At 50.9% G+C, this 24462-nt stretch overlaps 1 protein-coding gene across 2 annotated transcripts in view; it reads right to left on the bottom strand.

Annotated features, from left to right (window-relative positions):
• The window catches only part of LCMT2 (leucine carboxyl methyltransferase 2), a 36281-nt gene extending 12343 nt beyond the window's left edge, over positions 1-23938 (bottom strand). For both annotated transcript variants that reach the window (XR_011851081.1, XM_072131764.1), the window contains exons 1-5: positions 23820-23938; positions 23630-23711; positions 22443-22647; positions 4555-4711; positions 2361-2550 (exon numbers count right to left, since the gene is read on the bottom strand). Coding sequence is in view for 1 of the 2 variants with exons in the window: in XM_072131764.1 (XP_071987865.1) it covers positions 2361-2550; positions 4555-4711; positions 22443-22647; positions 23630-23711; positions 23820-23893 (708 nt within the window). In the remaining variant the exon portion in view is untranslated. The remainder of the gene's footprint in view (positions 1-2360; positions 2551-4554; positions 4712-22442; positions 22648-23629; positions 23712-23819) is intronic.
• Positions 23939-24462: the final 524 nt, after the last annotated feature.

Below are 24462 nucleotides of genomic sequence, written 5' to 3' on the forward strand. Positions count from 1 at the left end.
CCGAATCTACTGTGTCTCAGATACGCGGATCATGAAGTCTGCAGTGCAAAGGATTCTCTCTTCCCCCCCCCTCCCGACCCTCTCTTCCCCCCCCCTCCCGACCCTCTCTTCCCCCCCCCTCCCGACCCTCTCTCCCCCCCCCCTCCGACCCTCTCTTCTCCCCCGCCTGTGACCCTTGCTCCTCTCCCCCCTCCCGACCCTCTCTCTTCTCCCCCCTCCCGACCCTCTCTCTTCTCCACACCTGACACTCTTGCTCTTCTCCCCCCCGTCGACAACCTCTCTTCTCCCCCCCGTCGACAACCTCTCTTCTCCCCCCCGTCGACAACCTCTCTTCTCCCCCCCGTCGACAACCTCTCTTCTCCCCCCCGTCGACAACCTCTCTTCTCCCCCCGTCGACAACCTCTCTTCTCCCCCCCGTCGACAACCTCTCTTCTCCCCCCCGTCGACAACCTCTCTTCTCCCCCCCGTCGACAACCTCTCTTCTCCCCCCCGTCGACAACCTCTCTTCTCCCCCCCGTCGACAACCTCTCTTCTCCCCCCCGTCGACAACCTCTCTTCTCCCCCCCGTCGACAACCTCTCTTCTCCCCCCCGTCGACAACCTCTCTTCTCCCCCCCGTCGACAACCTCTCTTCTCCCCCCGTCGACAACCTCTCTTCTCCCCCCCCGTCGACAACCTCTCTTCTCCCCCCCGTCGACAACCTCTCTTCTCCCCCCCGTCGACAACCTCTCTTCTCCCCCCCGTCGACAACCTCTCTTCTCCCCCCCGTCGACAACCTCTCTTCTCCCCCCCGTCGACAACCTCTCTTCTCCCCCCCGTCGACAACCTCTCTTCTCCCCCCCGTCGACAACCTCTCTTCTCCCCCCCGTCGACAACCTCTCTTCTCCCCCCCGTCGACAACCTCTCTTCTCCCCCCCGTCGTCAACCTCTCTTCTCCCCCCAGACCCTCTCTTTCTCCCGCCGACCTTCTCTCAGCTTCCCCCTACTCTCTCTCAGCTTCCCCCTACTCTCTCTCAGCTTCCCCCTACTCTCTCTCAGCTTCCCCCTACTCTCTCTCAGCTTCCCCCTACTCTCTCTCAGCTTCCCCCTACTCTCTCTCAGCTTCCCCCTACTCTCTCTCAGCTTCCCCCTACTCTCTCTCAGCTTCCCCCTACTCTCTCTCAGCTTCCCCCTACTCTCTCTCAGCTTCCCCCTACTCTCTCTCAGCTTGCCCCTACTCTCTCTCAGCTTCCCCCTACTCTCTCTCAGCTTGCCCCTACTCTCTCTCAGCTTGCCCCTACTCTCTCTCCGCTTCCCCCTACTCTCTCTCCGCTTCCCCCTACTCTCTCTCCGCTTCCCCCTACTCTCTCTCCGCTTCCCCCTACTCTCTCTCCGCCGTCTCCGGTACCCCTCGGGTCTCTTGCACTACCAAGTTTTAATAGGATTTTCATATATTCCTGTAGTTTCCTTCTTTTTCTCTCCTCTTCGTGCAATGGATCCTGTTAGTTTTTCCTGCGCTCCACTTCCGGCCTCCAGCCATAATACAGCAGGAGATCACACAGGACGCTAGCGCCGTCATATCACCGGCTCCTCACGTGTTCCTCTCTTCTATACCTTGTAATCCGGTAAGTGTCTCCCCATATGGACATTACTAGAAACTCGGCTCCTCACTAAGATCATCTAAGACTGAAATCTGGAGATACAGATAGTACTGCCTCCTTGCATATCTGATGGAGATACAGATAGTACTGCCTCCTTGCATATCTGATGGAGATACAGATAGTACTGCCTCCTTGCATATCTGATGGAGATACAGATAGTACTGCCTCCTTGCATATCTGATGGAGATACAGATAGTACTGCCTCCTTGCATATCTGATGGAGATACAGATAGTACTGCCTCCTTGCATATCTGATGGAGATACAGATAGTACTGCCTCCTTGCATATCTGATGGAGATACAGATAGTACTGCCTCCTTGCATATCTGATGGAGATACAGATAGTACTGCCTCCTTGCATATCTGATGGAGATACAGATAGTACTGCCTCCTTGCATATCTGATGGAGATACAGATAGTACTGCCTCCTTGCATATCTGATGGAGATACAGATAGTACTGCCTCCTTGCATATCTGATGGAGATACAGATAGTACTGCCTCCTTGCATATCTGATGGAGATACAGATAGTACTGCCTCCTTGCATATCTGATGGAGATACAGATAGTACTGCCTTCTTGCATATCTGATGGAGATGAAGAGGTTTAAAGACTTAATCAGTTTATCTGTCCCATGTGTCAGTACTCAACATAATCCTTTACCCTGACACATGTAGGAGTACCTACACACAGCACCAATACTAACAACATCCAGGCTTCCTACCTTCCGCAGAAACCTTTGCTCCTGGTCCTGGAGCCGCGGGTAAACACTCACAGAGCGAAGAGCAGAATTCAGGGCCTCAAAGTGACTGACCATGACCTGACCAAAAGCATCTTCTGGGAAGAACTGCTCATACAGCACAAAACGAGAGTGGAGGAAACGCTGAGCCGCCCAGCCAATCACAGCCTCCGATCTGCAGGTTGGAGAAAACAAGACACAGGGAGAGGTCAGAGCAAGAGGAAACGATGAGCCACCCAGCCAACTGAAGCCTCCGATCTGCAGGGTGGAGAGAACAAGACACAGGGAGAAGTCAGAGCAAGAGGAGACGATGAGCCACCCAGCCAATCACAGCCTCCCATCTGCAGGGTGGAGAGAACAAGACACAGGGAGAAGTCAGAGCAAGAGGAGACGATGAGCCACGCAGCCAATCACAGCCTCCAATCTACAGGGTGGAGAAAACAAGACACAGGGAGAGGTCAGAGCAAGAGGAGACGATGAGCCACCAAGCCAATCACAGCCTCCAATCTACAGGGTGGAGAAAACAAGACACAGGGAGAGGTCAGAGCAAGAGGAAACGATGAGCCACCCAGCCAACTGAAGCCTCCGATCTGCAGGGTGGAGAGAACAAGACACAGGGAGAAGTCAGAGCAAGAGGAGACGATGAGCCACCCAGCCAATCACAGCCTCCAATCTACAGGGTGGAGAAAACAAGACACACGAAGAGGTCAGAGCAAGAGGAGACGATGAGCCACCCAGCCAATCACAGCCTCCAATCTACAGGGTGGAGAAAACAAGACACAGGGAGAGGTCAGAGCAAGAGGAGACGATGAGCCACGCAGCCAATCACAGCCTCCAATCTACAGGGTGGAGAAAACAAGACACAGGGAGAGGTCAGAGCAAGAGGAGACGATGAGCCACCAAGCCAATCACAGCCTCCAATCTACAGGGTGGAGAAAACAAGACACAGGGAAAGGTCAGAGCAAGAGGAGACGATGAGCCACGCAGCCAATCACAGTCTCCAATCTACAGGGTGGAGAGAACAAGACACACAAAGAGGTCAGAGCAAGAGGAGACGATGAGCCACCCAGCCAATCACAGCCTCCAATCTACAGGGTGGAGAGAACAAGACACACGAAGAGGTCAGAGCAAGAGGAGCCAATTAAGGCCACTTTACAGCCATATAGAGACTTAGGGCCATTGATTCTCCACCAGGTGATTCTGCGAAATTATGCAAATATGTTTTTCAGGGTGGGAAAAGGAAAACATTGCCTCTTTTCGCTATCTTGAGAGGAAGATTCCTCACCACCAAGCATAACTTACAAGAATTCCCTAGTGGAGCATCAATGGCTATAAGTCTCTACACACCTATAAGGGGGCCTTATTTGGCAAAGTGTCCATGTGATGGGACATGGCCTATTGTTTAATTTCTGTAAACCCTTTGGACACCCTTTGAAATGTTATGTGTCAACATATTATTAGGTGGGAGGGGATGCGGTATCCCGGAGCCTGGAGGGGGCTTAGCTAGATAACTACACTGGTAGACATGGTGGAGACGCTCCTCTGTGGAGTGTCTGGGGGAGGAGAGGACATTGTTTACTCTGTGGAGGAGGGTGTTAGGCCATGGCCACTCATTATCTTTTCCTCTACCCGCACAAAGGCTGATCAGTCGGGGTTGGTGGGAGCAGAGTGTTGTGTCCTAGGAGGATCTAGAATCTGATGCTGTGGCCAGGGTGAAGATGAGAAGCGGCTAAGAGAAGAGTCTGAGGACTTCTGGTCTGGGAGTTGAGGCATCTCCAGCGCTTTCCTTGTATAAGTGGATTACAAATAATGAAGCTGAGCCGCATCTGGATCGTCTGGTTATGGAATCAAGGACCCTTGAAGTGCCCCGTCACAGTCCATAAGGAGAAATCCTACTTCCTGACCCTTGTCACAAGACTCTCACTCAGCCAAACCCATTCCCTGAGACCCAACCAAGTCAGAACATTCCTTCTAGATTAGATATAATCCCACATCAAGTTATTAGGCTTCTTGTAAGTCATGCTTGATGGTAAGGGGTCTGCCTTAGGTTTTCCTGGTCCAATCCTGGAAAACATATTTTCCCAGGTCCAACCAGAAGAAATTCATTTAAAAAAAAGGAACTCTTCATAGTCTGGGGTTAGAACTGGGGTAAGGATTGGGTTATCACAGGGTCACCTACCGTGTTGGATCCATATAGCACAGCACCACTTCAGCCAGGATGAGGGTGGGACAATCCCATCTCAGACCAGCACCATTCAAGGCAGAGTCCAGAGCAGCCACGTCGCTGAGATCCACCCCGATCAGTCTGTAATCCTGAGAGTCCAGAACGATGGAGCCTAAGACACACAATGCAATACACTGTATATGGCCGCAATATACTGAGGAATACGGCACCTGCCCCCATGTCTAGAAGACCGGATCATCAAAGACCTTTGTCCAGAGGGGCTATGATGACATGGACCTGTCCTCCAGATGATCAAGAGGACCTGTCATGTTACAGGAAATCTACCAACAAAATCCATCCTGATAAACCAGGGACATTACTCAGATCCAGGATATGGGATTGTGGGAATCTTCTTACACTTGTTTTCCATGGCCTCCTTCCTTTTAAAATCATTATGCTAATGAGACCAAAGGGCTCTGCGGGCGTTAACAAAGCCCATCTGCGCTGTAGATTCAGAGGCTGTTAAACTGCACAGGAGAACTAGCCCCTCCCACTTTTTGAGATTAGATGAGGCCGATGGAGAGGGGAAGTGGTTAGGAAGGGTGAGACACTACTAGTGTGAAGCTAAAGCACAGATGGGAACACCCCCAGAGCACTTATCAACAAGGGTTATAAAACAACGCTGAAGGACTGGAGATCATGATGAGGACCTGTGAACTAGGGCTGATAAGATACTGAGGAGGACCTGATGTGATGAGATGTGAATTAGGACGAGTAGACGTTGAAGTGTTTTCCTCCATTCGTGAGTTCATGACAAGGAGGACCTTTCCTTCAGTGGAATGAGATGAGGACATCTCCTCCAAAGTTGTGGAAATGACAATGAAGACCTGATCAGATCATCCATCTTAACAACCAGAGACAAAGCCACATCAAGCGTACGAGGACGAGGACGGCTTACAAGAAAGTCTCTCAAAGTATCAGGAAGAGAACACCATCATTCCCACCAGAGGGAACAAACCACTTCCTAAACTCAACACAATAGCCCTCAGCAGGACACTTGTCCTGCTGTAAACACTAACTGGCTTGGAGGATTGGCAGGTTCCTCTTAGAGAAGGGCCAGAGAAAAGTAAATCTCAGGAGCTTCTGGAGCCCTAGAAAATGCCTGTTCCTGAGGATCCCCACAATAGAAGAAATATGTCCATCCTTTGTTATCTGAGGACTGGGATCTAGTCTGTAATTATCTAGTAACTTAACTTTAGTCCTAACACAGACTGACCTGAAACGAAAGGGAGGCGCTGTTCTCACTGCTGAACACATTCCTCCAGGTTCTGAACCATCTGAACCAGACTCTGCACCTGGTTAGCCACAGCTTCCATGGTCTCCATACCTGAGCAGGCATCGGCTGGCTCATCTGTCTGGGTACAGCAGGGTCATCACAGAAAAGGCCTGAGGTGGCCTCACTAAGAGCCATTGGTCATAATGAGGAGAGCCATATATAAAGCACATCACTAAGCACTGCACACAGCGAGTAGAGCCAGCGATAGGGGATTGTTCTATAGGTGTATCCTGGCTGTGGTGTATGGTGCTGGTTACTCTATAGTATGTTAGTTGGGAAGTGAGATCTTATTTCCATGCAGTGGGTCCTATTTCTATATCTGTATTATTCTCATTCGGTGGGTCTCGTCACCGTGACTGGGGTGAGGGACACTGGATGATTTGGACACTAGGGGGGTCATTTACAAAGGGCCCAAATCCCGTTTTTCCGACGGGTTATCCGGATATTTCCGATTTGCGCTGATTTTCCCTGAATTGCCCTGGGCGCACGCGACCGGATTGTGGCGCATCGGCGCAGGCATGCACACGACAGAAATTGGGGGCGTGGCCATAAAAAAACCCGACGCATTCGGAAAAACCGCCGTATTTTTTAAAAAAACATGATGCTTGACACGCGCTTATCTGCACCCAGGATAGGCCGGTGAAGTTAAGTGCAATGGGGGAACTACCTTAGCGAATCCCGGCCGGACCCGAATACACCGCAGAGAACGTGCCGCTGGATCGCGAATGGACCGGGTAAGTAAATCTGCCCCTAGGTGTTACTGGTGAGTGTTGTAACTGTTTTTATTCATTCAATAGAGCAGATATTCCTAGAGGTGCGTCCATTCACAATACGCCCTCAGCAGGCTACATTCAGAGGTGAATTAGCTCCCACACGCCAGCGACCCGTGCACACACAATCACTCGGTTTTTCCTGCCTATAGTACTAGTCTAGCTGTTATTTAGTTCATTTGGGTCTCTGACTGCTAAATAAAAATAAGACACTACAGCCCCCCCGACATGTTTCACCATCAGTGGCGTCCTCAGGGGTGCCGGGGCTAACGTGTGGTCTGCTGACATATATAACCTCCGTTTGAGCTGTCTGACGTCAGTTCCTACTCAGAGAGACTTAGAATATCGTAATGTGTGCCGTAGTGCTGTTACATAGAACTGGATACCGGTCCAGGACTCGGTGCATGCGCCCGAACATAGAGCGCTGTGTATTGTAATCTTCTTAGGAGTCTTTTCAAATGATGTACCATATACGCATGTGCGCAAACTTAGAGTGTTGCCGTAATGTCGTAACACACGACTTGATAGCGGTCAGACTAACCATAAGTATGATATAAGGAGAGAAAGGTAATAATATATAATGCCATTGCTTACATAAGGGATTTTAGAGGAAGGAGTAAGAGGGGTTTCTCGTTTTAAGCAACACTACTGGTGGACTGGTGGAAATCCACAAATGTCAGGTTCAGGAAAATAATAACGGAGGTATAGTATCAGGGTTAGGGTTATCTCATCAGTAACATATTTCTTATAACAAAAGAAAAGAAATTGTATGTATAACTGTGTATATCATGAATAAAAAAGACATTACTTAAAGATTAGGAAATTGAAAGGGTAACCTACGTGAAGAAGATGTGCAACATCCCCCACCGGGGCCTAGCCTTTTCTCGGGGCCTGGAGTCAGCCGGGGCCCGCAGTACCTGAGTGGCTGGCGGTTGCGGCCTAAGCACGCTAGTGTCACGGTGCTTGGTATGGGGAACCGGAGGGCTGTCCTACAGCCTGGCAGGTCTCCAGCAGGGTGGTGTTGGCAAGAAATGATGAGGGAGAGGCTGCTATAGCGGATCTCCATGGGGCAACCCTTTGGTGTCTAGAGTATGAGTCTCTGTGTAGTGGACAGGGTGTCGTGATGATGGCAGCTGTAGTTGCCGGGAGCAGACGGAGGCAGAGGTTGAACAAAAACAACTTACAGTTCTTTATTGGAACCGACAGGAACCGCAGCAACGTGCCTTTAACAGAATGGTGGAGTGCTGAGATGCAGTTGGAGGGAGCCACAGGAGGTAGATCGCCAGCCTGGATGCAGAGGGCAGGCTGGGAGGTAGCTGTGTCCTAATAGGAAGCTTCAGCTTGTCCTGGAGTGCTTCAGGAATCACCCTTGAAGGTAGGATGATACCCCTTTCCTCTCTCTCCAACTCTTAGCTATTAGCTCCACTCTTCAGGCAGGGGCTAGGCTCTTCCTGCTCTGGTCTGGTATGCTAGCTGTATAGAGTTTAGACTGGAGTTACTCCAGTCTGCTTACTGCAGACTCCTAGGTCTGGCTAGAGCTGGTCTCTTCTCTAGTGTCCTGCAGACCCTCTGGACTGACTGGAACTGAGCTCTTCTCCCTCCAGGGAGAGACTCCTCTCTAGAACATTCCTGGCCAGGGGTTTTGTAACTCCTCTGGTCAGGTGGTGGCTGCTCCTCCAATCACATCTCAGCTTACAGAGGACAGGATGCAACACAGATCATTGGATAATAGAATCTTACATCATACACAGATTAACTTCTGCCTTGCCAGGCAGGATTAACCACTGCAATGTCTCCTATGTCCTATAAGGACCATGTAGTGTCAGGTGGTTACATGCAGGTCGGGCGTATTCGCAAACACTCCTTCGCCATTGCATCGGCGAGGGTGTTGCATACCCCCGGGGCAATTGAAAGAGCCGCCCTCGGCTCGACTACAGATGGTTGGGGCGCAGAGGTGGATATGGGCACTTCGGGGAAGTGCAGGCTAAGTGAGGTGTAGGGACAAACCGCCCATGGTCCTGGAGACAGGCACCTGGGTTGGTGTCGGACTAAGATAAAACATGTAAGTGCTTGACAGTTGGTCGCTGACGCCATTAAACCGAACTGTACAGTAGGAAAGGTGTGGTGTCATGTCCTGTAATCCACTCCTTGCACCAAGGCCTGTATATTTGTTTTGTAAACACTTCTTCCCTGGCGACAAATATATAGTGTGTGTATATGCATTGCGTTAGCATATGCGACACGAGTACCTCCTGATTGACATCCTTACCCATAGTATGGGTGGCATCCAGGTGCTAACTCTGTAACACCCCCGGTCCCCGAAGGACCCGCAGTTTACGGACTACCCCCATGTGCAAACCTCGGTTTGGGGAATAAGGTAGCGGTCAGTGTTTTACGGTCCGACACAGCCACACTACAACCTGTAAAGCCTATGAAAGGGTTAATGCAGACTACTGGCATATATTTGGACAGTGTGCAAACAGGTTAACTCACATGGGTACACATCTTATAACATTACAACGTTACAGATAGATAGGCTACTTAGGGTAGCAACATAGTAAATGTCTCTTTTCCTGCAAAGGAAAGGCATGGAAGTGCAAACATAATGTCCGTACCTAAAAGGAAAGGCATTAAGTGCAAAATAATAATAAATTACATGGCAACTTTTCCTGGTAGTATCCGGCGAAAGTCTCACAGAAGGTCTTTAATGACAAAGGTCATCTTCTGGGTACAGCCCTTGATGTGGGGAAAAGTGCAATAAAGAAGCAAAGGGTCTCCTCTATGTGTAGAGGGACAGAGTCCTTTGGTAGGAATCTCTGCTGTGGCAGAGGAAGGGGTGCTATCATAGCACAAGACAGTAGAAAATCTCTTGACTGAGATAAATAAGGGTAAGAGCCTCAGGACAGTTTCTGGCTCTGTAGGGATAATGGAAATAAATATACATTTGTACACAGTACCTGAAGAAGGCTTTCAGCCCATCAGGGGTTACTCGGCATCGCTGGGTTCAGCAGAGACAAGATCCAGCTCCAGCAGGGAATCCTGTGCATCCTCAGCGGGAGTAGGGGCCGGCTGGGGACACCCGGTGGCAGTAGTGGGTACTGCAGGTGCAGCAACATCCTCCGGACCTTCAGGGGGAGGAGCGCTGTCGCCCGGGGTGTCGGCTGTTCCAGCCGGGGGCTCAACTGAGCCAGGGACCACAGAGGGGTCCAGAAATACATAGATGGGAACCTGCGGCAGCACCGCGGCTCCTTCCAGCTCCGGTTCTTCTGGGGCCGGGTCGTCACCCCATTGGTAACCGGCAAGTGGAGATGTGGGCCTCGTCGGAACCTCCGGACAAGGTTCACTAGCCGGGGTGTCTTCTCCCACAGAAGAGCCGCGGGACACGGCAATGCTCCCGGCAGGGGAGACGGTGGGGGTGGCGCCCTGGATCATGCCCGGCCCATGGATAGCAATGGGACCCGTACTCACGATCACCGTGGATGGAGCATTCACGTGGGTCACCGCCCGGGGACTCGCAGCCGAGGAAGAAGAAGTGTTCGGGGATTCCGGCCACTCGTCGTCCTCATACAGCTCATCGTACGATGGGTAGCGGTCCTCGTCGGAGTCCGGGATCCGGATCACACCAGCCGCCCATGGCCCTCGGGGCCCCTCCTGCAGGGGGAACTCAATACACTCTTCGGGTCTCAAATTGTGAAGCCTTTCCGGAAGGTCAGGCCTCTTGACGGACCGGCGGGGAATAAATACCTCCCGTCCGGTGTAGTCCTGGGTGGCGAAGCCATAGCCACGCTGCCGGTCGAAGTACCAGACCATGCCGGTGGTGCGGTTTTGTTCCACCCAGGCTCCAGCTGCAGACCGGCCGGTCATGTAACGCTGGGCCTCCTTCTCGCGGCGTCGCTGTTCTGAAACAGCGTCTCGGAGTCTCTGGCGGACGGCCTCACCTCGGCCTCGAGGCTGCGGAGGTGCCGGTGCTGGGGCTCGTGGCTCCGGTGCAGGCTCGGATCTCCGTGGTTGTAGGGCAGGTGCCGGAACAGGAGCAGCCGGAGGATCAGGAACCGTCACAGCAGGGCTAGCAGGCCTCGGAGCAGGTGGCACGGCAGCAGTAGGCCCAGGCGCTGGCTCAACAGGAGTCGGGGCCTCCCCACGTGGCGCCTCCACGTGGGCCCGCGGTACCGGCATGGTAACCGGGAGAGGCACGAGGAACCGCCCGGGTGGTAATTGGTACTCCGTCACCGTCTCGACATACCTCCTAGTGACGAAGGCTCGGGTCAGTCCTCGATGCAGCCGGTGCCCAGCAAAGGGCCTCCGGACCGGCTGAGCAGAGACCACAACCATGGTCTCCAAAACCTCGAAGAACTCGGGACGCTCCACGGAAGGGAATGGCGGAGGACCCCACATGATGCTGATCTCACTGTCCAAGATCCGCTCGAGTGCTGGCGTTTCGTTGAGGCGGGGCAGGAAGTCCGCTTCGTGCCAGAGGGAGGAGTCCAAGTCCTTCCCGCCAAGAGCTGTGGCGGGCTCTAATTTTTCCTGCGCCACAGGAGGCGGGGTTCGCGCCCTTCGCGCGTGGGTGGAGCTTGGTGTGTCGTCTGGGTTTCCCGCCAGTGAAGGTTTTGGCGGGCTGGAATTACTTGCTGCGCCACAGTTTCTGAGGTAAAATCTTCAGGCGCGGCAGCGCCGGATGCAGCAGAGCTGGTACAGTTCTTGCAGGGATTAACCTCTTGATTGCTGGAGCGGTGCTCGACAGCACGTGGCAGCAGTAATACAGTTCAACGCAGAAACACACAATCACTTGGGCCTAAACCCGAATGGCAGCAGGGTTAGGCAGCACAGTCTTTTTCAATAAAGGATAGTCTTTAATGCCGGAATAAGGTACAGAAGTATCAATCCTGTTCGTGACGCCACTTGCAACATCCCCCACCGGGGCCTAGATTTTTCTCGGGGCCTGGAGTCAGCCGGGGCCCGCAGTACCTGAGTGGCTGGCGGTTAAGGCCTAGGCAGGCTAGTGTCACGGTGCTTGGTATGGGGAACCGGAGGGCTGTCCTACAGCCTGGCAGGTCTCCAGCAGGGTGGTGTTGGCAAGAAATGATGAGGGAGAGGCTGCTATAGCGGATCTCCCTGGGGCAACCCTTTGGTGTCTAGAGTATGAGTCTCTGTGTAGTGGACAGGGTGCCGTGATGATGGCAGCTGTAGTTGCCGGGAGCAGACGGAGGCAGAGGTTGAACAAAAATAACTTACAGTTCTTTATTGGAACCGACAGGAACCGCAGCAACGTGCCTTTAACAGAATGGTGAAGTGCTGAGATGCAGTTGGAGGGAGCCACGGGAGGTAGATCGCCAGCCTGGATGCAGAGGGCAGGCTGGGAGGTAGCTGTGTCCTAATAGGAAGCTTCAGCTTGTCCTGGAGTGCTTCAGGAATCACCCTTGAAGGTAGGATGATACCCCTTTCCTCTCTCTCCAACTCTTAGCTATTAGCTCCACTCTTCAGGCAGTTGCTAGGCTCTTCCTGCTCTGGTCTGGTATGCTAGCTGTATAGAGTTTAGACTGGAGTTACTCCAGTCTGCTTACTGCAGACTCCTAGGTCTGGCTAGAGCTGGTCTCTTCTCTAGTGTCCTGCAGACCCTCTGGTCTGACTGGAACTGAGCTCTTCTCCCTCCAGGGAGAGACTCCTCTCTAGAACATTCCTAGCCAGGGGTTTTGTAACTCCTCTGGTCAGGTGGTGGCTGCTCCTCCAATCACATCTCAGCTTACAGAGGACAGGATGTAACACAGATCATTGGATAATAGAATCTTACATCATACACAGATTAACTTCTGCCTTGCCAGGCAGGATTAACCACTGCAATGTCTCCTATGTCCTATAAGGACCATGTAGTGTAATGTGGTTACATGCAGATGGGGCGTATTCGCAAACACTCCTTCACCATTGCATCGGCGAGGGTGTTGCAGATGTATAGTCTGAATATGGGAAGGTCCTTATAGATGTAGTGATAGAAGCTTCAGGAAGGCAGCAGAGGTGAAGCCCTCATCCCGGCCCTATGGATGCCGGCTGTCCAGGCGCTCTATCCAGCCGGCCTCCAATTGCAAACGTTTTTTATCAATGTTGCCCTTTCGGAGACCTGGTTTTAATTGGTCGATGGCCCAGAACTTGGTCCATTCGGTCATCATGATGTAATGTGACGTGTCTTTATCTCTGCGGACCGAGCTTAAATGGGAGGAAATCCGACTCCTCAGTTCTTGGACTGTTTTCCCAACATAAACCTTCGGACACTGAGCGATGTACATGACCCAGGCACTTTTGTACTTTAGTGAAGATATTCCCGTTTACTTCAAATTGTTTCATTCTGGGCACATACCTACAATGTTGCAGCTGGCGCATGGAAAGGACCCCACAACTGGTGTGGACAGCCAGAGGCCCCTGCATTGAGATGACTGTGCACCCGCCGATACGTCAGAGGGTTTGTTCCCTATCACTTCGGCCAGATCTGTGTCTGCCTGGACTAGCGGCCAAAACCTGCCCATTATCTTCTTAAGGTCCTCAGCATACGCGCCATCTGTTCCGATGCATCGTGCGGTCTTTTTCCGGCCTTGTTTTTGCTGAGGGTGTCTTATCTGTCGTTTTGGCACACTTATACGCACGCTTCAGCACCCTTTTTGGATATCCTCTTTCTTTAAAGCGGTTGAAGAGGTTGACAGTCTCTTTCAAAATCAGTCTCATCTGAGCAATTTCTCCTAGCCCGGAGATACTGGCCAACCGGGATCCCTTGTCTGCGTGTTCCTGGGTGCCAGCTGTTGGTGGCTGTGACTTTACGGTAAATAGTGAAGCCAAGTTCCCCTTTGGGGTCAATGTAAATGCTGAGGTCCAGAAAATTAATCATAGTGGGGTGAAATTCATCCCTATTGTGTTATGAGCAGGGGTGTTAACAAAGTGGTTGAAGATGTCCTCACCCCCGGCCAGAGGATGAGGACATCGTCAATATATCTGCCCCAGAAAAGAATGTGAAAAAAAACCTGAGAGTGTCGCAAAAAACAGTTGTGGATTCCCACCACCCGAGAAAAAGGTTTGCATAAGTGGGCGCCCGAATGAATAATGGAGTGTGGGAGCTAATTCACCTCTGAATGTAGCCTGCTGAGGGCGTATTGTGAATGGACGCACCTCTAGGAATATCTGCTCTATTGAATGACTGAAAACAGTTACTTTGTAAAAATCTTTATAACTACGAGAAAACACTCACCAGTGACACCCAGTGTCCAGATCATCCAGTGTCCCTCACCAGTGACGCCCGGCGTCCAGATCATCCAGTGTCCCTCACCAGTGACGCCCGGCATCCAGATCATCCAGTGTCCCTCACCAGTGACACCCAGCGTCCAGATCATCCAGTGTCCCTCACCAGTGACACCCAGCGTCCAGATCATCCAGTGTCCCTCACCAGTGACACCCAGCGTCCAGATCATCCAGTGTCCCTCACCAGTGACACCCAGCGTCCAGATCATCCAGTGTCCCTCACCAGTGACACCCAGCGTCCAGATCATCCAGTGTCCCTCACCAGTGACACCCGGCGTCCAGATCATCCAGTGTCCCTCACCAGTGACACCCGGCGTCCAGATCATCCAGTGTCCCTCACCAGTGACACCCGGCGTCCAGATCATCCAGTGTCCCTCATCAGTGACGCCCAGCGTCCAGATCATCCAGTGTCCCTCACCAGTGACGCCCGGCGTCCAGATCATCCAGTGTCCCTCACCAGTGACGCCCGGCGTCCAGATCATCCAGTGTCCCTCACCAGTGACGCCCGGCGTCCAGATCATCCAGTGTCCCTCACCAGTGACGCCCGGCGTCCAGATCATCCAGTGTCCCTCACCAGTGACGCTCGGCGTCCAGATCATCCAGTGTCCCTCACCAGTGACGCCCGGCGTCCAGATCATCCAGTGTCCCTCACCAGTGACACCCGGCGTCCAGATCATCCAGTGTCCCTCACCAGTGACACCCGGCGTCCAGATCATCCAGTGTCCCTCACCAGTGACACCCGGCGTCCAGATCATCCAGTGTCCCTCACCAGTGACACCCGGCGTCCAGATCATCCAGTGTCCCTCACCAGTGACACCCAGCGTCCAGATCATCCAGTGTCCCTCACCAGTGACACCCAGTGTCCAGATCATCCAGTGTCCCTCACCCAAGTCACGGGGACGAGACCCACCGCATGAGAATAATACAGATATAGAAATAGGACCCACTGCATGGAAATAAGATCTTACTTCCCAACTAACATACTATAAAGTAATAAGTAACCAGCACCATACACCACAGCCAGGATACACCTATAGAACAATCCCCTATCGCTGGCTCTACTCTCTGTGTGCAGTGCTTAGTGATGTGCTTTATATATGGCTCTCTTCATCATGACCATTGGCTCTTAGTGAGGCCGCCTCAGGCCTTTTCTGTGACGATTGTCTAATTTGGTTGAGGACCCAGTCAGACATTTATCCACGTTTTTTGGTCTTGGGTAGAGCATGGGGCACAGGCCCTGAACTCACAACCCCTGTCATCTACCTCATAAATCTTGCAAACATTCAGAGCCTTCTGGTCACCAATCCCTACACTGTTGGGGTGCACAGGAAAGATGATAAGAGGGACAACACAACATAGAATTCAGACAGAACCAGGTCAAAACCAAGATAGCGACAAGACGTACCAGATGTCAATATAGAAGTCAGTATAGCAAAGCAATAGAAATAGCAGGAACCCACAAGTGTCAGGAGACCGAAATAATAAAAACTGGGCAGATACATAGGCGTTCCTGGACACCGCCACCAGCCGCTGTCTGGTTCCACCGTCCATCACTGAACTAAAATGATAACTCTGCTGGAACTGATCCCGGAAGGCAGCTGACAATCAAAAACAGCTCTCAGAGGCCTGAAACCTGAAGACATCTGAAAGGTTCTGACCCCAGGGGTGATAAATGACAAGGACCTTCCTCCAGAGGTGAAGACGTTGAGATGACACCTCCTCCAGAGTTGATGAGATGACTATGACACCTTTTCAACCAGAGTGAGAAGATGACATAGAACCTTTTGTCCAGGACTTCCGGTTCCGGCCCCGCCATGTGAAGCAGCAAGGAAAGGGAGCTCCGCCACCCGAATCCCAGCAACACACCAGAGCCAGCTCAAACACCCGGAATCGGGAGACATAGTGGGCAAGACAGAAAACTGCACACCCAGCAGCCCAGAAAGGTGAGCGGGCGGGAGCACGGAGCAGCGGCGGCGACCAGACAAGGAACGCACAGGGGAACACGTGGCAGTCATTACTAGCACCAGAGAGATAGAAGCTGGCGGCAGCGGGGCCCGCTCGTATCACCCTTCCTCCTCACAACACTTACCAGCCTCAGGAGCACGGCGGTCACCGGAGCTGCTGACCGTGGGAGCATTGCAGGTCAGGAGGAAAAGGCCGGAGGGCAGGTGCGGAGGCGCGGGCGCCATAGCGCTGAACATCAGGGCAGCAGAGAGAGGAGGCAGCCCATCCCCCTGCAAGTGGTAAATCTAGCATTCAGCAGTCACTGCGACTTATAAAACACAGCGCTCAGAATTGATTTAAGGCCCGAATCACAGATTTGGCTCTGCGTAATTGAACAACAGAAGGCTCTATAAGATCCAATAATGCCGCTCCCTCACACTCAAGTACAGGCACAGGGGGGAGAAGTGTCTGAAGACGACTTTGGAGAATCAGATACAAGCTCACAGCCCCAAGCCAAAGCCCCTATAAATTACAAGAAGCTGGCCAAGGAGGTAGCAAAGAAAATAGCTCCTAGTATACAGGAGAAAGTTTCTAATGCGATTGAAGATACACTACAAACCCTACAAATGGAGATAGACTCTCATGCTAATCGCTTAGATGAAGCGGAAAGGCGCATCTCTGCTCTGGAAGATGACTTGGCGACGGCCTTAACAAAAATAACAGCAGCCACGACAGAATCAGCTAGAATGGCGGATAAGATAGAAGACCTTGAAAACAGGTCACGCAGGAGCAATATACGCCTGGTGGGATTACCTGAGAGGATTGCTCCACAGCAACTATATAAAGTTTTCTCAGAACAGCTGCCACAGCTATTGGGGCTTCGTGGCCCATTAAAAGTCGAGCGAGCCCACAGAATTGGCCCTCCTAGAGAACTACGTTCTCCATCTTCCCAACAGTCAGGAGGGGAAGAACGCCCACGGCAGGCGATCGCAAAATATCTGGACTACTCTGACAAAGAGGCCATTCTGAGGGCCTACAGGCGCATGAGAGAACCTCTAATAATAGAGAACACGAAGATCCTGCTTTTTGCGGATTATTCAGCAGAACTCACCAGGAAACGGCGAGCATTTAGCCCATTATGTTCAGAACTTTTCAGAGACGGCAATGGAAATTCCAGCTATTGTATCCTGCTCTTCTCAAAGTGGTATATCCAGACGGCTCCACACACACATTCACCGATCCAAGACTGGCGGAATCAGCGCTAACAAAATCACCTAGTGGGAGCGGATCCTCAGAGTCTCAGAGGGCCCAAGCGTCATCCACTAGCCCCAGACCAGGACCATCATCTTCAGACAAGAGTGGGGGAAAACCTCAGCGGTCCATTAGACAACAAAGATGAGTAAAGAAAAAACAGGAAAGGCAAAGACTCTGTGAGTGACTATGTTACACAGCAATATGGGATTGTGTTTTAAAGGAAACCTACCACTTGAAGTGGCAGGTTTCAGAAGAAAATACCGAGCACCAGCTCAGGGTGAGCTCAGGCTGAGCTGGTGCCGGAGCTTATTTTTGTTAGTGTTTTAAACCGCGGTTTAAAACACTTTTTAAACTCTATAGCCGGCGCAGGTAGGTACGCGCTCGGCTCTCCTTCACTTCCTATGTAGCCGCGCGCATGGTAAGAGTCGAGCGCGTACCTCCCTGCGCCAGCTATAAAGTTTAAAAAGTGTTTTAAACCGCGATACCGCGGTTTAAAACACTAACAAAAATAAGCTCCGGCACCAGCTCACCCTGACCTCACCCTGAGCTGGTGCTCGGTATTTTCTTCTGAAACCTGCCACTTCAAGTGGTAGGTTTCCTTTAAGAAGTAAGGGTGAATTGGCTAAAGAGATTTAGATCGATATAGGGTGGGTAGTCTTCCTAGCATGGTGGAATAAGGGGAAGTTTAAAAAAAGGTATATGTGCTATCCATGTCAGAAATCTGAAATGGACGTTATTCTACTGATGTGTATGTTACAGTTAATTGAACAGTTTTTTATGGTATTCTTATGTTCAGTAATATGTTGATATATGTTTGGCCTAACAAAAGGGGAGAAGACTGAATCTAATTACGCAGGGAATAGTCAGCAAAAAATGTCATGTCTTAAAAAACAATGTCATCAAAAGTAGTATCCTGGAATGTCAAGGGACTTAGGTCCCCACAGAAACGTTCAATGGTACTGAGACACTTAAAGAGTCTCCATGTGGATGTGGCCATGCTACAAGAATCCCATCTGATGGAGACAGAAACTAAATTTATAAAACGTCTGTGGGTGGCCGAGGCCATTGGCTATTCAGAATCCAGTAGAAGGGGGGTGGGGGGGGGGGGGTGGGAGTACTTATATTAATCAATAAAAGTTCGGCAATAACGGTGAAGTCCCATAGAGTATCGGAGGATAGGAGAATTTTGCATGTGATCCTAGACACTCCGGCATGTATAATGTCTATGCCCCTAATCTAGAGCAGCAACAATTCTACACGAATCTGACAACACATCTAGCATTAGACTCATCACCACAGATAGTGGTATCAGGGGATTTCAATCAGGTAATGCATATCAGAGAAGACAGGTCACAACGTATTAGTGGTAGTCACCCGCAATCAGAACCAGACTTAGCACAAATGTCATCAGATCTGGGACTGGTCGATGCGTGGAGGTTTATGCACCCGGAAGGGAGAGAATATTCCTTTTACTCAGACGCACATCAATCCTGGTCACGTATAGATTACCATCTTGTAAGCACGACTCTGAGAGATAAGATCATACAGACGGATATAGAAGTTATGGCCATCTCAGACCATACACCAATAACTCTATCCTTAAGACTTACCAATGAGCCAGGAACAGACTATATTTGGCGCTTCCCATCCTATATGGCGCAAGATGAGGACTTTTTACAACGCTTGAAGGGATGGTGGATAGAATATGAGTTTTATCATTCAGAAACTAGAGACGACCCAGCTATTTACTGGGAGGCTGCGAAGGTAGTCATTAGAGACCAGATAATGCATTACATGGGACAGATCAAACAACAGTTTAACGACAGCACTAGGAAACTTCAAGCGGCATACACAACATACCAGACATCACCCTCGCCCACAAACTTAGAACGCTGGAAAACAGCCAAGACTAATTACGAAACACTGCTTGAACGACAAGACCATTATAAACGGACTAATACGAAAGCGCATCTTTTCAGATTTGGAAATAAATCGGGCCGAGTGTTAGCAAATCTGGCAAAAGGTCAAAGACCGGTGACACATATTCCTAAACTTAGAGACGAACACGGCCACTTACAAAATTACCCAAAGGAGGTATTAGATATCTTCCGCCAATTTTATTCTGAACTGTATACGGACCCTGACCAGTATGACACAGAAAACGGTGATACATACCTATCTCAGCTTTCACTGCCTAAACTAACTCTAGAGCAAAAAGAAATGCTTAACGCAGATATTACTGTTGAGGAGGTAACAGCGGCAATTAAAAATCTTGACTCAGGGAAAGTACCAGGGCCAGATGGCTTCCCAGCGGAGGCATATAAGGGACTAAGAGATCAAATAGCACCGACCCTGACAAGACATTACAATGCACTATTGCAAGGAGCTTCGTTGCCACCGTTTGCTAATTTAGCATATCTAAAAGTCCTCCCAAAACCAGGTAGGGACCCCGCAATACCCAGCTCATACAGACCGATCTCCCTCATCAACCAAGATTTAAAGTTAATATCAAAAATTTTGGCAAATCGTTTGTCAACCCTAATGCCTAGATTAGTTAGCAGTCCCCAAGTGGGTTTTATTAAAGGAAGGGCAGCGGTGGCCAATATAAGGAGGGTACTCACAGTCTTGGATACAGTTAAGGTCCAGCCGCCCTCAGAGGGCAAAAGAGTCTTGGTCACTTTGGATGTTGAAAAAGCATTTGACAAAGTCCGCTGGGGATGGCTGGACCAAGTACTGGACAAGTTTGGCAATACAGGACTGTTTCGAGTGTTGCTGAAAACACTCTATAAAGACCCGACGGCAGCCATATATTTTCCAGGACGCTTGACAAATAGATTTACACAAAACAGAGGAACACGACAGGGATGCCCACTTTCCCCCTTATTATTTGATCTAGCAGTAGAACCTCTGGCAAGAATGCTTAGAACCCAAACAATAAATCCTGGCATCGCGATGGGCCAAAAGCGAGTGTCGAATGCTCTATTTGCAGACGACATACTGCTATTTGTGTCAGACCCTATAACACACATTCCCAAGATTCTGGAGCATATTAAACATTTTGGTCCGTTATCAGGATTCACGATAAATGCTTCAAAAAGTGAAATTTTACCCTTGGACCCATTTACTTTTAGAGAATTAGCGGTAATAAAGACATTTGGCCTCAATATAGCCAAAGACCACATAAAATATCTAGGGATAAAAATAGGCACCACATCCTCGTCTCTCTATAAATTAAATTATCCCCCAATATTTCATAAAATAAAAAATGATCAGTTTTGCCTCCTTTACCCCATGCAGACCTTACCGTTATTGCTAAAACCCTCAGATGTGCGAGAGCTAAATAAGACATTTACTTCCTTCATATGGCAAGGGATTAGACCCCGTAGAGCACTGCAGAGACTAATAGCTAGGAAGCAGAGTGGAGGGCTGAACTTTCCAGACATCAGGTGATATAATTCAGCGTGTCTGACTAGACACTTGATTGATTGGATGAATTCAACCATTATTCCAACACCGGGCTGGAACAGGTGATGCTGGTATCCTGTGGCCTGGTGGCAACCCTTCACATGCCCTATGGCAAGTTACCACCGATGGCTAGGCAATCCCTGCTGCTGAGGGATACGATTGCAACGTGGAAGATATTACGCAAGAGGTATAAACTCTCTTATCAGTTCTCAAAGCAGCTCACATTATGGAAAAATCCAGAATTCACAGCAGGGATGGTCAGCAGATTATTTGTGCCATGGCGAAATAAAGGATAACTCGAATCCAACAAGTACTACACCCTACCGAACCCGGTTAAAGTCTTTAGCTGAGATAACAGCGGAGTTTGATACACCCCCGAGGCAGGAGTTCCAGTAGGCACAGCTGCAGGCATTTTGCACTTCCAAACTACGAAACTTAGCTAGTGAGATCATGACAAATAGATTTGACACGGTGGTGGGGGGTCCAGATGCAAGACGCTATATTTCCCTTTTATATATTTTATTGGAACAAAGAGGAGGCGACTCAGAGGAGAACTTGAACTTTCCATATTGGGAGAGGAAGTTGAGGGCCAATGAGGTATCGTCAAGAATTCTAAAAGGATGGACAATAGTGCGAAAACATGTGGTTAGTGAAAAGTGGAGGGAAACTTTTTTTAAACTGATGCACTCAGCCACCTATGCTTTTAATATACCAGCATCGGAGTCCCGCCAGACAGAATAACTGAATGTCCTAAATGCAAATTGCCATTAGTAGGCTGTACCATTCAATATGGACATGTCCCATAGTGCAATCTTTTGGAAGTCTTTCCAAACATTTGTCACATCCCACTACAATATCACGATCCCCTTACAACCATTGGCCCTCGTCTTCCACTCTGTAATACCCCAGGGAGAGGAGGAAGAGGAGGAGGTAGAGGTCATGATATCCCCGATTCTTCATATACTCATGTTGATAGCCAAAAGATGCTTGTTGAACCATTGGTTTAGAATCGGCACTTCCATCGATGGAAGAAATAGTAACTCAAGCAAAATTATATTTAAACATAGACAGGATGGAGGCAGAAAAGAAAGGAGAAAAACTGATCAAAAAATTCTTCCGTAAATGGCGTAAATTTGTAGCAAATCATTTATCTTCTAACGAAATACAGGACCTCATGAAAAAATTTAAAACTCAGCCTGGTATTTGACAGAAGACATGCGGGGAACTCTAGGTAGACTTAAAGTTTAATTAGGGACAAAAGTGACAGTTAACGTAATGGTACACAGGACATACTGACTGACATCACGCAACTAGAATATTCGGAGGTTACTTCCCTTTGGCCTAAGTTATTTGTGATGTTGAGTATGTAGTGTTTTTGTTCTTTGTGTTTCCCACAACATGCGTAATAAGAGACTTAATGGTGCGCAATGCAGCTTGAGGTCGCAAAAGATGGAGGAAAATACGAAAAATGGAGGGGAATGGGTTTATGAATGCACGGATAGCCGACAGAAATTTCGAAAACAATGTAATCAAACTGTCATTCATGTAAAATGTTCTATTTGCTTGATGTAACTTGTTATCATGTGCATGACCTAATTTCCCAATAAAAAGGTTTAAAAAAAAAAAAAAAGAACCTTTTGTCCAGGAAAAACGCCAATGAGGACCTCTCAAGCGGCAACGGTGAAAGACCTTGAAGACCTTTTATCCAATATGATGAGGAGGACCAATGACAAAGTGATGGATGAATAATGGTCACCAGCCAAGTGCTCCTGAGGGCCACTTAGAGGTCAGTGGTGGCTGCTGCATTACATTGAGCATGCGCACCTAGACTGGGGGTTAGGCCGTCCACCCACCTGATTCATTAGCACCACCAGGCGGCGTCACATCCCTCAGAAGACTCCTAAGGGCTTCGGTCTGGTCAATCTGAAGACGCTTCCGCTTAACTACTGCCGGAAAGTCAACCTCCCAGATACATGTGGTCCCCGAAACACGCAGACCAGCAGGAACCCCAGTGAGCCGGAAATAAAGAGAGTCAAAGCCACAGCCGAGGCTGAGAACCTGCAAGACACACAACCCTCAGAGCATCAATCCATGTGTACAAGGAAGGGGCATGGGAGAGTATCGAGGGGCTGAGGAAGAGGGGGTAAATAAAGACTAGTCAAAAAAGGGGAGAAGTCAATAGGAAGGGGGTCACGGAGTAATATGGAGGGGCAGTCAATAAAATGAGGGGGTGGAAGTAGGAACAGGAGCAGGGGGGAAATAAACACAAGTCATTAAGGAAGGGGGACGGGGGACAGAGCGGGAGTCAATAGGGAGGGAGGTAAAAGGGGAGACAAAAGTAAGGGAGACAGATGGGGGAGACATTAAGAAGGGGGGGGGGGGAGTCAACAGGAAGTGGGGACAGGGGGGGGAGTCAACAGGAAGTGGGGACAGGGGGGGGGAGTCAACAGGAAGTGGGGACAGGGGGGGAGTCAACAGGAAGTGGGGACAGGGGGGGGGAGTCAACAGCAAGTGGGGACAGGGGGGGGGGAGTCAACAGGAAGTGGGGACAGGGGGGGGGGGAGTCAACAGGAAGGGGGACAGGGGGGGGGAGGTCAACAGGAGCAGGGGACAGAGGGGGCGTCAACAGGAAGTGGGGACAGAGGGGGAGTCAACAGGAAGGGGGGACAGAGGGGGAGTCAACAGGAAGGGGGGACAGGGGGGGGGGGGAGTCAACAGGAGCATGGGACAGGGGGGAGTCAACAGGAGCATGGGACAGGGGGGGGAGTCAACAGGAAGGGGGACTGGGGGGGGAGTCAACAGGAAGGGGGACAGGGGGGGGAGTCAACAGGAAGGGGGACAGGGGGGGGAGTCAACAGGAAGGGGGACAGGGGGGGGAGTCAGGAGTAACAGGAGAAGGGGCAATAAGCAAAAGTTATTAAGGAGGCCCCAGAGGTGGGTAATAAAGAGAGGCAGAGGGGAGTCAATAAGGAGCAGGGTAAAGGGGGATGGTCAATAGGGGTGCATTGGGTAATAAGTAGGGCAGCACTGTGGTACTTACCTGCCTCTGCGGACAATGTGCAGTGTCCTGGAGAAACTCTTGCAGACAGTGGGCGACAGCCTGGGCCCGGACACAATAGCCCCTGCAGGGGGCAGAAGGCGTCAGTATATGTGACTGGTGGGGAGGGGGGTGGTCATTGTTTGCCTAGACAGAGCAGACCATTATTTGGGACAGGGGGGCTGGGTCACACCTGTGGATGAGCGGAGATCTCCTGCACGTGCGGCTCACAAAGTATCTCTGGAAAGGGTCGGAGAAGTAGCCCATGGCGGCGGCAGAGGCCTTGCTCAGGGTGCTGAAGTCATTGGTGCTCTGGACCTGCAGGTGCGGGGGATAATATGTTATATTACTGCAATTATAAACAATATGGACCTGAGGGCAACACCACAATGATCGGCCCAATGCAGAGGTACCAATTTGCACCAAGACTAGCCCCCCAGCCCTACGGGACCCGCCGCTAGCCCCCCAGCCCTACGGGACCCGCCGCTAGCCCCCCAGCCCTACGGGACCCGCCGCTAGCCCCCCAGCCCTACGGGACCCGCCGCTAGCCCCCCAGCTCTACGGGACTCGCCGGTAGCCATCTCCCCAGCCTTACGGGACCCGCCGCTACCCCCCCCCCAGCCCTACAGGGACCCGCCGCTACCCCCCCCCAGCCCTACGGGACCCGCCGCTACCCCCCCCCAGCCCTACGGACCCGCCGCTACCCCCCCCCAGCCCTACGGGACCCGCCGCTAGCCCCCCAGCCCTACGGGACCCGCCGCTACCCCCCCCAGCCCTACGGGACCAACAGCTAGCCCCCAGCCTTACGGGACCCAACGCCGGCCCCCCAGCCTTAC

The sequence above is a fragment of the Engystomops pustulosus genome, unplaced genomic scaffold, assembly GCF_040894005.1.
Source record: "Engystomops pustulosus unplaced genomic scaffold, aEngPut4.maternal MAT_SCAFFOLD_138, whole genome shotgun sequence".
NCBI lineage: Eukaryota > Metazoa > Chordata > Amphibia > Anura > Leptodactylidae > Engystomops > Engystomops pustulosus.